This window comes from Onychostoma macrolepis, chromosome 15, assembly GCF_012432095.1.
Source record: "Onychostoma macrolepis isolate SWU-2019 chromosome 15, ASM1243209v1, whole genome shotgun sequence".
NCBI classification, from domain to species: Eukaryota; Metazoa; Chordata; class Actinopteri; order Cypriniformes; family Cyprinidae; genus Onychostoma; species Onychostoma macrolepis.
In genome coordinates this window covers 18683293-18699151 of record NC_081169.1, presented here as the reverse complement: position 1 = coordinate 18699151, position 15859 = coordinate 18683293, and the positions used below count along the sequence as shown (strand labels likewise).

At 41.1% G+C, this 15859-nt stretch overlaps 1 protein-coding gene across 1 annotated transcript; it reads left to right on the top strand.

Moving 5' to 3' along the window:
* Positions 1–887: 887 nt before the first annotated feature.
* prpf8 (pre-mRNA processing factor 8) lies at positions 888–14575 on the top strand. Its single transcript, XM_058744669.1, has 42 exons — positions 888–1044; positions 1635–1766; positions 1868–2036; positions 2122–2286; positions 2506–2724; positions 2806–3018; positions 3100–3225; positions 3313–3418; positions 3507–3697; positions 4021–4140; positions 4217–4526; positions 4620–4754; positions 4857–4986; positions 5085–5281; positions 5387–5593; positions 5683–5846; positions 5941–6067; positions 6172–6364; positions 7605–7792; positions 7919–8157; positions 8272–8418; positions 8507–8717; positions 8801–8917; positions 9007–9254; positions 9366–9545; positions 9624–9759; positions 9880–10049; positions 10151–10280; positions 10366–10512; positions 10695–10855; positions 11011–11202; positions 11318–11555; positions 11659–11787; positions 11901–12014; positions 12120–12293; positions 12404–12597; positions 12703–12942; positions 13024–13165; positions 13246–13386; positions 13490–13629; positions 13744–13946; positions 14052–14575. Exons 2-42 carry the CDS (start codon positions 1646–1648, stop codon positions 14204–14206), a joined length of 7029 nt encoding a protein of 2342 aa, XP_058600652.1. The 5' UTR covers positions 888–1044; positions 1635–1645; the 3' UTR covers positions 14207–14575.
* The last annotated feature ends 1284 nt before the right edge of the window (positions 14576–15859 follow it).

Genomic DNA, 15859 nt, shown 5'->3' with positions numbered 1-15859 from the left:
ATACATTCTAAATTGCTCTGGAATGTTACCCTCACTTGAATATATCTTATACATAAAAACACATATTTGAAAAGTATTAATATCATAAATGGTAAGAACCTGAAGTTTATGAAATAAAGAAACAGATGAAGTAGGCTATATTTGTTTGATCGGGTTGCAATCCTAACAAAATGCTTCTAAAGAACAAAATTTTTTCGAAGAGTAGTAGGAAATGTACTCCCCCAAACAATATTACAATATGAAAGATACTGATAAATTAAACTAAACTATAATAAAGCATAAGAAGACACTCTGTAGTAACAAGATGCCTAACCCTCCTTATTATACCAGTAGATTTATGTATTTTTCTACTCACGTAATCAGCCTGTTCTCTCCAACTCAGAGTTTCATCAACAAACATTCCCAACAATCTAGTACTTGACACTTGAGGCACCTCAATAGACTCCATAATAATTTTTGATAAATCCTTTGGGTATATTTTTTACCACTAAAAATAATAAAACTTGATTTCATTATATTTAAAGATCATTTGTTTAAATTAAACCAATTTGCATTAGCAAGTAAACCATCATTTGCATTCTTAATCAATGAATTGAAATTTGAGCGAGAGAAAACTAAGCAAACATTACTGGAGTAAGAATATTTGAAACATTCAATAGATCATTTATATAAATAAAAAATAGTAATGGTCCAAGTAATATCGTCTTTCTTTTTCCTGTATTTTATTCTCTATTTATTCAATAAAATAGTCATGGAAAAATATTAAACAGAATAGAAATGGAGATAATAAAACGTGTTTGAAAAGGACAAATTATAATTCTTTTTTTTTTATATCCGGTGTCACATCCGGAAGTTTGGCCCTACGTATTTTCCTACGTTCGTTGTCGTAAAACATATAATTTCCGTTGAGACAGAGTCATCTAGATACGTAAACAGTATTCGTGAATCGTAAGCCCATACGCACAACGTGCATGGTACGCCATTCTGCTGAGCACAAACCCAGCGCACAACTACATTCACTGGCGAGAAACTGCTTTTAATACAGTGAGTTATATTGTTCTATGCGAACGCGTTGAGATTTTTATTTGCCTATTTTAAAATAAGTGTCACTTTTTTCTTGGTAATGCTTGTTTGCGGAAACAGTTTGCTTGTTGTGTAATACGTAACGTAGTAAGCTAAGCTAACATGCTAACTCCTGCTCTATTGAAACCGAAGAAATTGTTGCATATATCCGTATCATAAATATGTGAATATATATTTTTAGTTTGACCTGCAAAATATGTAAAAGTGTTCCTATTACTTATATGGCGTCTTTAATGAATAAACAGTAGCTTGCCAGTTTTGGTACGATGGGAAAACTATTCAGGCGCGATAGCCAAGTTAGTCGGTGAGGTTCATTGTTGTGGTTTAGATATTGTGTTTATAACTATTTGCCCAAATATTTGCATTTTGATTCGGATTTCCTTTCATTACCATCAGATTTGGCTTTTATTAGATCTCACTTAGTCTTACACGTTGTTGCGGTTCTTTGAATGAATTCGCAGTGGAGTATATTCTTATAATTTTGAACGTGTTTCAGTACTTGTGCTTTGCAGTTTGATCTCATATTTTGTGTATTACTGTTTCTTTTGCAGAATACGCTGCCATGGCAGCTGCATTCCCCTACAGAGGTGTTCCTGGAACAATGCCTCCAGGTGTTCCTCCACCTCCTCCTGCTGTTGCTCCAGTACCAGATTACATGACTGAGGAGAAACTGCAAGAGAAAGGTGCGTTCACATGGCTTGATCGTGCACTTTGATTTTGCTTTGTGTGCTCTGAAAGTTTAGTGATGTGATTTGCTTTTGTTTGGGTAACCTCACTGTTGTAGCTCGGAAATGGCAGCAGCTTCAGGCCAAACGCTACTCAGAGAAGAGGAAATTTGGCTTTGTGGATGCTCAGAAAGAGGACATGCCACCTGAGCATGTGCGCAAAATCATCAGGGATCATGGTGACATGACGAACAGGAAATTTCGGCATGACAAGAGGGTTTACCTTGGGTAAGACCATTTTAGTTATTGACTAGGTAATTGATATTTATGTATGATCATTTTTAATAGAATCTTTTGTGTTTTTTTTCTGCAGGGCCCTGAAATATATGCCCCATGCAGTGCTCAAACTTCTGGAGAACATGCCCATGCCCTGGGAGCAGATCAGAGATGTTCCTGTGCTCTACCACATTACAGGCGCTATTTCCTTTGTAAATGAAATCCCATGGGTGATTGAGCCGGTGTACATTGCTCAGTGGGGGTAGGTGATGGTCATTGTTGGCATGATTTTCAGAGCAGAGATTGAAATTTAAGGCAGCACATTTTGTGTAAAATAAATTTTTTCTATTAAAAATGTGATTCTGTTTTGAAAGCTCCAGATTCGTTTGTTTGTAGAGCTGCACAGTTTTGCCAAAAAAAAAAAAAAAAAAACCTGTATAGCTGTAATAATTACAGAGTATTTTTTTTTTTTTTTCACCAGCACGATGTGGATCATGATGCGTCGTGAGAAGCGAGACAGACGGCACTTCAAGCGCATGCGTTTCCCTCCATTTGATGATGAAGAGCCTCCGTTGGATTATGCGGACAACATCCTGGATGTTGAGCCTCTGGAGGCGATCCAGATGGAGCTGGACCCTGAGGAGGACTCTTCTGTTGCAGAATGGCTTTATGAGCATCAACCTCTGAAAGATTCCACAAAGTGAGTGTTGATGACGGTTGTAAAAAAATGTATAGGATGGTTTCTTGTTTCTTTCGTTTATCATTTCTCTTCTATCCACAGATATGTGAACGGGACCACATACAGACGCTGGCAATTCACTTTACCAATGATGTCCACTCTGTATCGATTGGCTAATCAGTTGCTGACAGACTTGGTGGATAAAAACTACTTCTACTTGTTTGACTTGAAGGCTTTCTTTACCTCTAAAGCGTTGAACATGGCCATTCCAGGGGGACCCAAATTTGAGCCGCTTGTCAGAGACATTAATCTCCAGTACGTAGCATGTCCATCCTCTAGCAATAGTTGACCTATACTTTTTATTTTCTCCTGAAGTCTAACTTGGTTTGTTTTTAGGGATGAAGACTGGAATGAGTTCAATGACATCAACAAGATCATCATCAGACAACCAATCAGGACGGAATACAAAATTGCATTCCCTTACCTATACAACAACCTGCCACACTATGTGCACCTCACCTGGTATGAAACTTCATCATGCCTACAGTTTTACCGTTCTAATACAAATTCTTGTTGTGCTGAACCAGTGATTTGTGATTGTCCATGCAGGTACCACACACCAAACGTGGTGTTTATCAAGACTGAGGATCCTGATCTGCCCGCCTTCTACTTTGACCCTCTGATCAACCCCATCTCTCACAGGCACTCCGTCAAGGTCAGAACTTCAACTCTTTAATTAAACTGTGCTTGTAGGTTTCCTGATTTCTTTTCTCTCAAATTGCAAGCTTCTGATTTCTCTATAGAGCCAAGAGCCTCTGCCAGAGGATGATGAGGAGTTTGAACTGCCTGAGTATGTTGAGCCATTCCTGAAGGAGACGCCTCTCTACACTGACAACACAGCCAATGGAATTGCGCTGTTGTGGGCACCTCGTCCATTCAATCTCCGCTCAGGAAGAACCAGACGGGCCATTGATGTGCCTCTCATCAAAAACTGGTTTGTATTGAACACTATACTGTATTTGTTCACTGAAAGGAGCCAATCTCAAAGTTTTGAATTTATCTATGTAAACATGCACTAGAAGAATGTCTCTGACCATTGTGTTCACATCATTTTTTGCAGTGTCTCTCATAACTAGGCATTCTAGGCCTTTTTTCCCCCCCATTTTGCTGCCCTGCATCTCACATTTTTAAACGCATGCATTCTGTGTGAATAGCCCCAACTTATGTAGGGTTTGTTTGAGTATTAAGAACAAGACTATCATTTCTGAATAGAGGCTCTTTTTTTTTTTTTTTTTTTTTTTGTTTAAACTCCTTCAGGTATCGTGAGCATTGTCCTGCAGGCCAGCCTGTGAAGGTGCGTGTGTCTTACCAGAAGCTGCTGAAGTACTATGTGCTGAATGCTCTAAAACACAGACCACCTAAAGCACAGAAAAAGAGGTGAGGATACTATCCCAGAGCCTGTTTCATTGAATAATGTTGATGCAATTAATGATGATTGTATTTTCTGTTCTAGATACCTGTTCCGCTCTTTCAAAGCCACCAAATTCTTCCAGTCCACAAAGCTGGATTGGGTAGAAGTTGGCCTCCAGGTGTGCCGGCAGGGCTACAACATGCTGAACCTGCTGATTCACAGAAAGAACCTCAACTACCTGCACTTGGACTACAACTTCAACTTGAAGCCTGTGAAAACCCTCACCACAAAGGAACGTAAGAAGTCCAGATTCGGGAATGCTTTCCACTTGTGCCGTGAGGTTCTGCGTTTGAGCAAGCTTGTGGTGGACAGTCATGTGCAGTACAGGCTTGGAAACGTTGACGCTTTCCAGGTATAATATGAAATAATGACTGCAGTTTCTGTGTAGCTAATTGTTATCATTGTCTGATTGTTTCGTTACTAAAGTCTTTTATCTACTTTGTAGCTGTCAGATGGACTGCAGTACATCTTCGCCCATGTTGGTCAATTGACTGGCATGTACCGCTACAAGTACAAGCTCATGAGGCAGATCAGAATGTGCAAAGACCTGAAGCATCTCATCTACTACCGCTTCAACACAGTGAGTAACACTCAAATACACCATTTTGTAAGTACAATGTTTTTCTGCAATTGTGTTTGAATTGGGGCTATGCCATGCATCTGAAGTGAACTGTTTTTATAGGGCCCAGTTGGAAAAGGTCCAGGCTGTGGGTTCTGGGCTCCAGGGTGGAGAGTCTGGCTGTTCTTCATGAGAGGCATCACTCCTCTTCTAGAGCGGTGGCTTGGCAATCTTCTGGCCAGGCAGTTTGAGGGTAAAATGAGCTTTTATTCATATGCAAAAAGCATTTTGAAAGATGGAGTAAAATTTTCAGGGATAGCAAATACTAATTCATTGTGTAATTCTGTTTAGGTCGACACTCCAAGGGTGTTGCAAAGACTGTGACCAAACAGCGTGTGGAATCTCACTTTGATCTGGAGCTGAGAGCTGCTGTGATGCATGACATCCTGGATATGATGCCTGAGGGTATCAAGCAGAACAAGGCCAGAACCATCTTGCAGCATCTGAGCGAGTCATGGAGATGCTGGAAGGCCAACATCCCTTGGAAGGTAATTATTTATTTAATTTTTCTTCAAAACTTTTTGCTGCCCATCAATGTTATGATTAAAATTGGAAGTTTATCATTAAGGGACTTTCATTATTTATTTTTTCAGGTTCCTGGGCTTCCAACCCCCATTGAGAACATGATTCTCCGCTATGTGAAGGCCAAAGCTGACTGGTGGACCAACACAGCCCACTACAACCGTGAGAGAATCCGAAGAGGAGCCACTGTGGATAAGACTGTGTGCAAGAAAAACCTGGGACGTCTCACTCGACTCTATCTAAAGGCAGAGCAGGAGAGACAGCACAATTACCTGAAGGTACATTTCTTGAGTAACATAAAATGTCTTTGAACAGGCTGCTGTTACTGATACAGAACACATTAAAGAGTGATGTCTTTATCTTATAGGATGGACCTTACATCACAGCTGAGGAGGCCGTGGCCATCTACACCACCACAGTGCACTGGCTGGAGAGTCGTCGTTTCTCTCCGATCCCCTTCCCTCCTCTGTCTTACAAACATGACACTAAGCTGCTCATCTTGGCTTTGGAGAGACTCAAGGAGGCTTACAGGTCAGACCAGTCCCATAAAAGCAAGCTGATTGGATGCACTGGTTTTGTTTGGGTTTTTGCATATTTTCTGACTTTACTTTGTTCATTTATCTAGTGTGAAGTCAAGGCTGAACCAGTCACAGCGTGAGGAGTTGGGTCTGATTGAGCAGGCCTATGACAACCCTCATGAGGCTTTGTCCAGAATCAAACGTCACCTCCTCACTCAGAGAGCCTTCAAAGAGGTTTGCTTACATTCATTTCAGCACGCTTAATATAATCACAAGAGTTCTCCTAGCCTGTTACTGGTCCTAGCTTGCGCTTAAAGTGGCTCTTTTTCTCTCTCTAGGTGGGCATTGAGTTCATGGACCTTTACAGTCACTTGGTGCCGGTTTATGATGTTGAACCTCTGGAAAAGATCACTGATGCATACCTGGATCAGTACCTGTGGTATGAGGCAGACAAGCGCAGACTTTTTCCACCCTGGATCAAACCAGCTGACACAGAGCCACCTCCACTGCTGGTGTACAAATGGTGCCAAGGTGAAATATAATGTTACGTGTGTGTGTGTGTGTGTGTGTGTATATATGTATATGTATGTATGGGGGCAAAATGCATTACCAAGAGTCAAGTCAGACATTCAACACACAGGAAAATGTGTAACAGACGCCTCGCAGATTCAAAAATAATGTTTTATGTTTTGGTTAAAAGATAGCTAACATTAAACATTAGCGAAACTCACAACCTAAGAATTCACAACAATTTTTACAATAGTGCTCTCATTATAATGTCATGTATATGACAGTAGTTACTGATGTTCTGCATTTCTGTTTTGAGCGGCGTTCGCTGAAGATGACCAGTAGAATGAAGCATTTGATAGCAGGTTTTTAGTCAATGGGATTTAACTTTTCATTTATCTTATATAGAATACTCTTTGCTATTTATATAACACAACATTAATTTTACGACTTATAGGCTATCTGCACAAAATGCCCCGAATGCATGAACGTGTCTGTGCAGCACTGAATGAACTCCTGTTGTGGATGCGTTCTTCACGCAACAACATGCAGAAACACGGCAACTAAACAAAAAATTCAAAGCGTTGTATTATAATAGTGTTCTCATTATAATGTCATGTATATGACAGTCCCAGTCATAGTTATTAGTATTCTGCATTGTTTGTACTGCTTGCGCGCTGAGATAATCACCGTAGTACTACAATGAAGTGCTACTGCAGCACAACTCAACCAAATGCATCTTATATGAGATAAATATATACACAATATATAAATTAATCGGCTGAAATGTTTTGAAATCACTTGTACTCTACCTGATCGAAAAAATCCAGTCTTTCACTCTGCCTGTGTCAGTTTGAGTCTTGTTAAAGATTTAAATCCCTGCCACCAAGATGCTCCTCTGTCGGTCACGGATTATGAAAGTGAAACTTAAATCTATAGGGGTGGTTGGATTTATTTATGCACGCTAAAATATTTATTTAAAGCTTCTTTCTTTTCAGATTCTTATGTACAGAATTATCTTAATAGGCTGTATATTAACTTATTGGAAGAAAACCGGTAGTTTTATGTGAAATCAGACATTTGAGCACCCCCATATAGCTAAAATGGTATGATCATAACACCCTGCGAATATTCGACTGTGAGTTTGGGATTTGAATCAGGCTCCTCCTGTCGAAGCATCGAATCGTTGACTATATAAAAATATAAATGAGGGTTAGATAAAAGATATGTAAAATTTTTCATTACATTTTCTTATGTCTTCTAGGAATCAACAACCTGCAGGATGTGTGGGAGACAGCAGAAGGCGAATGCAATGTCATGCTGGAGTCTCGCTATGAGAAGATGTACGAGAAGATTGACTTGACGCTGCTGAACAGACTTCTGCGTCTCATTGTTGATCACAACATTGCCGATTACATGACGGCCAAAAACAACGTTGTTATTAACTATAAGGTCTGTTAATTGCATATATAATAGTTAGAAAAATTCATATTTCTCTCTTAAAGCTTTTGAGAAATTAAATTAGAAATTTCCTTTCACTGCCCTGTTTGATTTTAGATATCTGTATTTTCTTAACAGGACATGAACCACACAAACTCGTATGGTATTATCCGTGGCCTGCAGTTTGCCTCTTTTATCGTGCAGTACTATGGGCTGGTAATGGACCTGCTGGTGCTGGGTCTGCACAGAGCCAGTGAGATGGCTGGACCTCCTCAGATGCCCAATGACTTCCTCAGCTTCCAGGACACGCCTACTGAGAGTGCCCATCCTATACGTCTTTACTGCAGATACATAGACCGCATTCACATCTTCTTCAGGTTAGTAGTGCTGATAAAATAAGTCTCCCGTGTCCTGTTGTGCTAAATTGAGATTTTATTTCCAAATGTTGCTGTTGTACAAGTTTTATGAACTTGTGGTTTTGCTGTGTGTAGGTTCTCTGCTGATGAGGCGAGGGATCTGATCCAGAGGTACTTGACTGAGCACCCAGACCCCAACAATGAGAACATTGTGGGCTACAACAATAAGAAATGCTGGCCAAGAGATGCTAGGATGAGACTGATGAAACATGATGTGAACTTGTAAGTGCTCTAGACTTTTGTCATTCTGTACCCCTCAATAAAGAGAAAAATGCACATGGTATGATTATTGATTTCCTTATTCACACAGGGGCCGTGCTGTGTTCTGGGACATCAAAAATCGCCTCCCTCGTTCTGTGACCACAGTTCAGTGGGAGAACAGCTTTGTGTCTGTGTACAGCAAGGACAACCCTAACCTACTCTTCAACATGTGTGGCTTTGAGTGTCGCATCCTCCCCAAGTGTCGCACTAGTTATGAGGAGTTTACACACAAAGATGGTGTGTGGAATTTGCAGAACGAGGCAAGTAGAATTGTGAACTATCGATTAAAAATAACTGTTGGGACATCAGAAAGAATGGGGGATAATTGTGTGTTGATTTTTAGGTAACAAAGGAAAGGACAGCACAGTGTTTCCTGCGTGTAGATGATGAGTCCATGCAGAGGTTCCACAACAGAGTGCGACAAATTCTGATGGCTTCTGGGTCCACCACCTTTACCAAGGTATGAGCCCTGAACCTTAACATTAAAAAAGCCATGGCAAACTTGTATTTCCCATTTTGTACATGGTTTTACATTGTTGCTCTTCTCAGATTGTGAACAAGTGGAACACTGCTCTGATTGGTCTGATGACATACTTCCGTGAAGCCGTGGTCAACACTCAGGAGCTTTTAGACCTGCTGGTGAAGTGTGAGAATAAGATCCAAACCCGTATCAAGATTGGGTTGAACTCCAAAATGCCTAGTCGTTTCCCTCCTGTGGTGTTTTACACCCCTAAGGAGTTGGGTGGACTGGGAATGCTTTCCATGGGACACGTACTGATTCCACAGTCTGACCTTAGGTAAGTTATTTGCAGTTTTCATTACTGTTTCTTTTATTAGCAACTTAATGGAAATGAATATGCATCCACGGATGCAGGCGATTTATTTAAAATTCTTCTGTGTTTGATCAGGTGGTCCAAACAGACCGATGTGGGCATCACTCATTTCCGTTCCGGTATGAGTCATGAGGAGGATCAGCTTATTCCTAATCTGTACCGCTACATCCAGCCATGGGAGAGTGAGTTTATTGACTCCCAGAGAGTTTGGGCCGAATATGCCCTCAAACGACAGGAGGCCATTGCTCAGAACAGGTACTGTCCTCTTAACCAAACCCAATTCTTAATTATGTTGATGGGTTCATTCTTATTAATGAGTTTGATACTCTTCAGACGTTTGACACTGGAGGATCTGGAGGACTCCTGGGACAGAGGTATTCCACGTATCAATACACTCTTCCAGAAGGACAGACACACTCTGGCTTATGACAAGGGCTGGAGAGTCAGAACAGACTTCAAGCAGTACCAGGTAAAAGTCTTTCCTTCTGGGAAACATGAATTGCATGTCGAAAGCAGTGCCAGATATCATTTATATATATATATATGTATGAATATTTTTTTTTAATAATGGTTTTTGATTTGTTTTCAGGTGTTGAAGCAAAATCCATTCTGGTGGACTCACCAAAGGCATGATGGGAAATTGTGGAATTTAAACAACTACCGTACCGACATGATCCAGGCACTTGGAGGGGTGGAAGGCATTCTTGAGCACACACTCTTCAAGGGAACCTACTTCCCCACCTGGGAGGGTCTCTTCTGGTAAGACCTTTTATGTTGAGAAACATTCAGTATATTTAACGCTATTTTTGACAATGTTTTTAAGATGCGTTTGCTCAACATTTTTTAAAAATCTTTTATAGGGAGAAGGCCAGTGGTTTCGAAGAGTCGATGAAATGGAAGAAACTCACCAATGCTCAGAGATCTGGTCTGAACCAGATTCCTAATCGACGATTCACCTTGTGGTGGTCTCCTACAATCAACCGAGCCAATGTATGTCTATGAAAAGCCATTGCATTTAGACAGCATTTTCCCCCAATTTCTTTTCTTGAGACTCATTCTCTTGATGTTCTTATAGGTATATGTGGGTTTCCAAGTGCAGTTGGACCTCACTGGAATCTTTATGCATGGTAAAATCCCAACTCTCAAGATCTCTCTGATCCAGATCTTCAGAGCTCACTTGTGGCAGAAGATTCATGAGAGCATTGTTATGGATCTCTGTCAGGTAAACAGATGTGCTTCCTTTAAATGGGTCAAGATATTATGCAGTGAATATTACTCATGCTTATTTAACAAGACTGTTATGTACAAACTGTTTGTGTGGTTTCACACTTTAGACTGAACTGTTACTAACAATTGGCTTATTCAGAATAGTGCCATCAGTAAACTTTTGTTTGCTCTGTGTAGGTGTTTGACCAAGAGCTGGATGCTTTGGAGATCGAGACTGTCCAGAAAGAGACAATCCATCCTAGGAAGTCTTACAAGATGAATTCCTCCTGTGCTGACATTCTGTTGTTTGCCTCCTACAAGTGGAACGTCTCTCGCCCCTCGCTTCTAGCAGATTCAAAGTATGTGTGATTTGAGATTAATGAATACATTTACATCTAAGATATCAGGAGGAAAAATGAAAACTTTTCACACATAATACTTGCATGGAAAAACCATACTGAAGCCATACATAGTCCTGTTGTATGGTATGGTAAATGTCTGATTCGTTTTATAGAGATGTTATGGACAGCACCACAACACAGAAGTACTGGATTGACATTCAGCTCAGATGGGGTGACTACGACTCCCATGATATTGAGCGATATGCCAGGGCCAAGTTCTTGGACTACACCACTGACAACATGAGTATTTATCCATCACCCACTGGAGTCCTGATTGCCATTGATCTGGCCTACAACCTTCACAGGTCAGTATTTTATAGCATATTGTATAGGTGATTTTAAATTAGTAAACTTGGTTACACATCCCAAACAGCGACAGAGCAGCAAGTATTTATGATTTGTTTGTTTCTCTCTCTACAGTGCTTATGGTAACTGGTTCCCTGGAGGCAAGCCCCTGATCCAGCAGGCCATGGCGAAGATAATGAAGGCCAACCCAGCTCTTTATGTGCTGAGAGAGCGAATCCGCAAGGGTCTGCAACTCTACTCTTCAGAGCCCACTGAGCCTTACCTATCTTCCCAGAACTATGGAGAACTCTTCTCCAACCAGATCATCTGGTTTGTGGATGACACCAATGTGTATAGAGTCACCATCCACAAGGCAAGTGAAGTTAACATCATGAAGATGTCCCTTTTGGTGTTATTGCCTTGTTTTCTCTATAGGTTGTGTACCAGGTATTTTAATCTTTATTTTCCCGTTTTAGACCTTTGAAGGTAACTTGACCACAAAACCAATCAACGGAGCCATTTTCATCTTCAACCCCAGAACTGGACAGCTTTTCCTGAAAATCATTCACACATCTGTATGGGCAGGACAAAAGCGTCTTGGACAGGTAAGTCTGTCACTGTGTATTTTGTCTCCATGAGGTTACTGTGATCTGCACAAACCAGTCACTCGTGTGGCCCTGTTTGTCGAGTTATATGTTTTGCATTTGTGTTTTTGTAGCTGGCTAAGTGGAAAACTGCTGAAGAAGTGGCTGCCCTGATCAGATCACTGCCTGTTGAAGAGCAGCCCAAGCAGATTATTGTGACCAGGAAGGGCATGTTGGATCCTCTTGAGGTTAGAAACACCCATTAAAACTGTTAAAGGCAAAGTAGCTGTGTTATAGCACTGGTAAGTTATTACCAGTTAACTTTTAGGTTAACGGCTGTCTGTTTTCCTCAGGTGCACTTGCTGGACTTCCCCAACATTGTAATCAAGGGCTCTGAGCTCCAGCTGCCCTTCCAGGCCTGTCTGAAAGTGGAGAAGTTTGGAGACCTCATTCTGAAGGCCACAGAGCCTCAGATGGTCCTGTTCAATCTGTACGACGACTGGCTGAAGACCATCTCCTCTTACACTGTAAATCCAGCTTTTATACTATAATTTTGACCTGACTGAAATCACAAGTAGCTTTTGAGGGTTGCACTGCTCATTACTATGTCTAAAACTAGTATGTTTTTGTTACCTAGGCATTCTCTCGTTTGATCTTAATCCTGAGAGCACTTCACGTCAACAACGACCGAGCCAAAGTTATCTTGAAGCCTGACAAGACAACAATCACCGAGCCCCACCACATCTGGCCCACTCTGACCGATGAGGAGTGGATCAAAGTGGAGGTGCAGCTCAAAGATCTCATCCTGGCTGATTATGGCAAGAAGAACAAGTGAGTACTAGATGATAAATGCTGACTTCTGAGTTCATACGGAAAATGTGTATAGATGTGAAATGGTCCACTTTTCAGATATTAATTTTGTTTACTTCTCCACAGTGTGAATGTGGCATCTTTGACCCAGTCTGAAATCAGGGACATCATCCTGGGTATGGAGATTTCTGCTCCATCCCAACAGAGACAGCAGATTGCTGAGATTGAGAAGCAGACCAAGGAGCAGTCTCAGCTAACAGCCACACAAACTCGCACTGTCAACAAACACGGAGATGAAATTATCACCTCCACCACCAGCAACTACGAGACGCAGACCTTCTCTTCCAAAACCGAATGGAGAGTTAGGTGTGGAAAAAAACTCCTGTCTTTTATAGTTGTTAAAACACAGCTAGACTTTGTTTTTAAACTGTTTTCCTGATCTCACAGGGCAATCTCTGCTGCCAACTTGCACTTACGTACTAACCACATCTACGTGTCATCGGATGACATCAAAGAAACTGGCTACACTTACATTCTGCCCAAGAACGTTCTGAAGAAGTTCATCTGCATCTCAGATCTGCGTGCTCAGGTTAGAATAACCAACTTTTTAACATGTTTTCTCTTGTGAATCCTCTTCAGTAGTATTCTAAACCTGAATTTTTCCTGTAGATTGCAGGTTATCTGTATGGAACCAGCCCTCCAGATAACCCTCAGGTAAAGGAAATCCGCTGTATCGTGATGGTGCCACAGTGGGGTACGCATCAGACTGTTCACCTGCCCAACCAGCTGCCACAACACGAGTACTTGAAGGTCAGTATCTTACTCGCATGCATACATCTATAGTTTGGTGTTATCAGCAGTCTGCGTCTTCCCAGCCGTATCAATCCATTTGAATGCCTCTTCAATTTCATAGGAAATGGAGCCTCTTGGATGGATCCATACACAGCCCAATGAATCGCCTCAGCTATCTCCTCAGGATGTCACCACCCATGCAAAGGTCATGGCTGACAATCCTTCCTGGGATGGCGAGAAGACTATCATTATTACTTGCAGGTACAGATTTAGTACACTAATGCACTCTTAACATCCCAAAGTGTAAAGATTGGCCATTGTCATGTATTCAATGTTGCATTTGTGGGTTTTAAACATTTGGTTTTTATTATCTAGTTTCACCCCTGGTTCCTGCACGCTGACGGCCTACAAGCTGACTCCCAGTGGATATGAGTGGGGTCGACAAAACACAGACAAGGGAAATAACCCCAAAGGTTACTTGCCCTCTCACTATGAAAGAGTCCAAATGCTCTTGTCTGACCGTTTCCTTGGCTTCTTCATGGTGCCTGGCCAAGTCTCCTGGAACTACAACTTCATGGGTTAGTATAGCCTTAAAATAATGATACATTTTGAAGTGAATTTTCACCTTCTGTTAATTGCAGATACAACATTGTGCTTTTCTAACCTCTCCCTTTTCATTCTAGGTGTTCGCCATGATCCCAACATGAAATATGACCTACAGTTGGCCAACCCAAAAGAGTTCTACCATGAAGTTCACAGGCCATCTCACTTCCTCAACTTTGCTTCTCTGCAGGAGGGTGAAATCTACAATGCTGATCGTGAAGATATGTATGCATAATCGTACAAACAGTGACTATATAAAGTAAATGCACCCAACAGGCTAAAGTAATGTTTTGTCACCAAGACTCACTCTATACTGTTTGCAGTAATGTAAATGTTTAGAAACTCAAAGCATGTCATCTGTTTTTTGCTTTATCATAATTCCCTGGCATTGAGTTGATTATGCACATTGCTGAAAGCACATTTTGTGCTTGCTTTTTGAATGAATTCTCATCTAAAAATATCTGTACCCTTTTTCGTAATTGTTTGTAGTACATTGTGTTTTTTATAAATCCAGAACAAGTTGTCTGTACCCTGTAGCTATGTTGTGCATCTGTTATGTACACTGTAGTTTGGGTTTAAATAAAGATTACCACTTTTATAAGAATTTGAGTTTGATCTCATTGTCATTTCTGTTGGTTTCATGGATTAAATCATTAGTGTGTCCACTGAAGGAACATTAGCTCTTCTATCTAAAGAGTAAAGACACTGTATGCCTTCAGAGCAAACCAATCTGCATGCATATGTTACAGTCCACTGAGCAGCTCAGCCCTGAACATATATGGCAAGTTGTTTTAACATTTATTCCTTAAAGCTGCAGTCCGTAACATTTTTTTGTTTAATGATCCGAAATCAATATTTGAGCAAGTACATAACCAGCCAGTGTTCAAAACTCGCCTTACTTAAGCCTGATTCGCAACGGTTAGCTTATAATAATTTTTTCTAATTTGAGTGGTACGGGTAGGTTTTCACAGGAAATTCGAGCATGGCACTGCGTCATTGTCACGTCTGTAAACATAAAGAAGTTATCCTGGCTAGTATGCTATTGCATGTGATGATCCTGCAGGTGGATGATCGTTTATAGCCTTTTCTCACAGCAGCTAGAATAATTAAATGTATCATTTTGATGGTGGATTGTAATCCAGAAAGGATTGTTTATGAAACACGTGAATGAAATGAAATTATAAATGCAACACTTCCCATTTTTCATGAGCTGAACTCAAAGATCTAAGACTTTTTCTATGTACACAAAAGGCCTATTTCTCTCAAATATTGTTCACAAATCTGTGTTAGTGAGCACTTCTCCTTGGCTGAGATATTCCATCCACCGCACAGGTGTGGCATATCAAGATGCTGCTTAGACAGCACGATTATTGCACAGGTGTGCCTTAGGCTGGCCACAATAAAAGGCCACTCTAAAATGTGCAGTTTTATCATACAGCACAATGCCACAGATGTCGCAAGTTTTGAGGGAGTGTGCTATTGGCATGCTGACTGCAGTAATGTCCACCAGAGCTGTTGCCGGTGAATTGAATTTTCATTTCTCTACCGTAAGCAGTCAACGTTGTGGCCCACGGTGGCGGTGGGGTTATGGTATGGGCAGGCGCATGTTATGGACAACGAACACAGGTACATTTCATCGATAGCATTTTGAATGCACAGAGATACCGTGACGAGATCCTGAGGCCCATTGTTGTGCCATTCATCCACGGCCATCACCTCATGTTGCAGCATGATAATGCACGGCCCCATGTTGCAAGGATCTGTACACAATTCCTGGAAGCTGAAAACATCCCAGTTCTTGCATGGCCAGCATACTCACCGGACATGTCACCCATTGAGCATGTTTGGGATGCTCTGGATCGGCGTATACGACAGCGTGTTCCAGTTC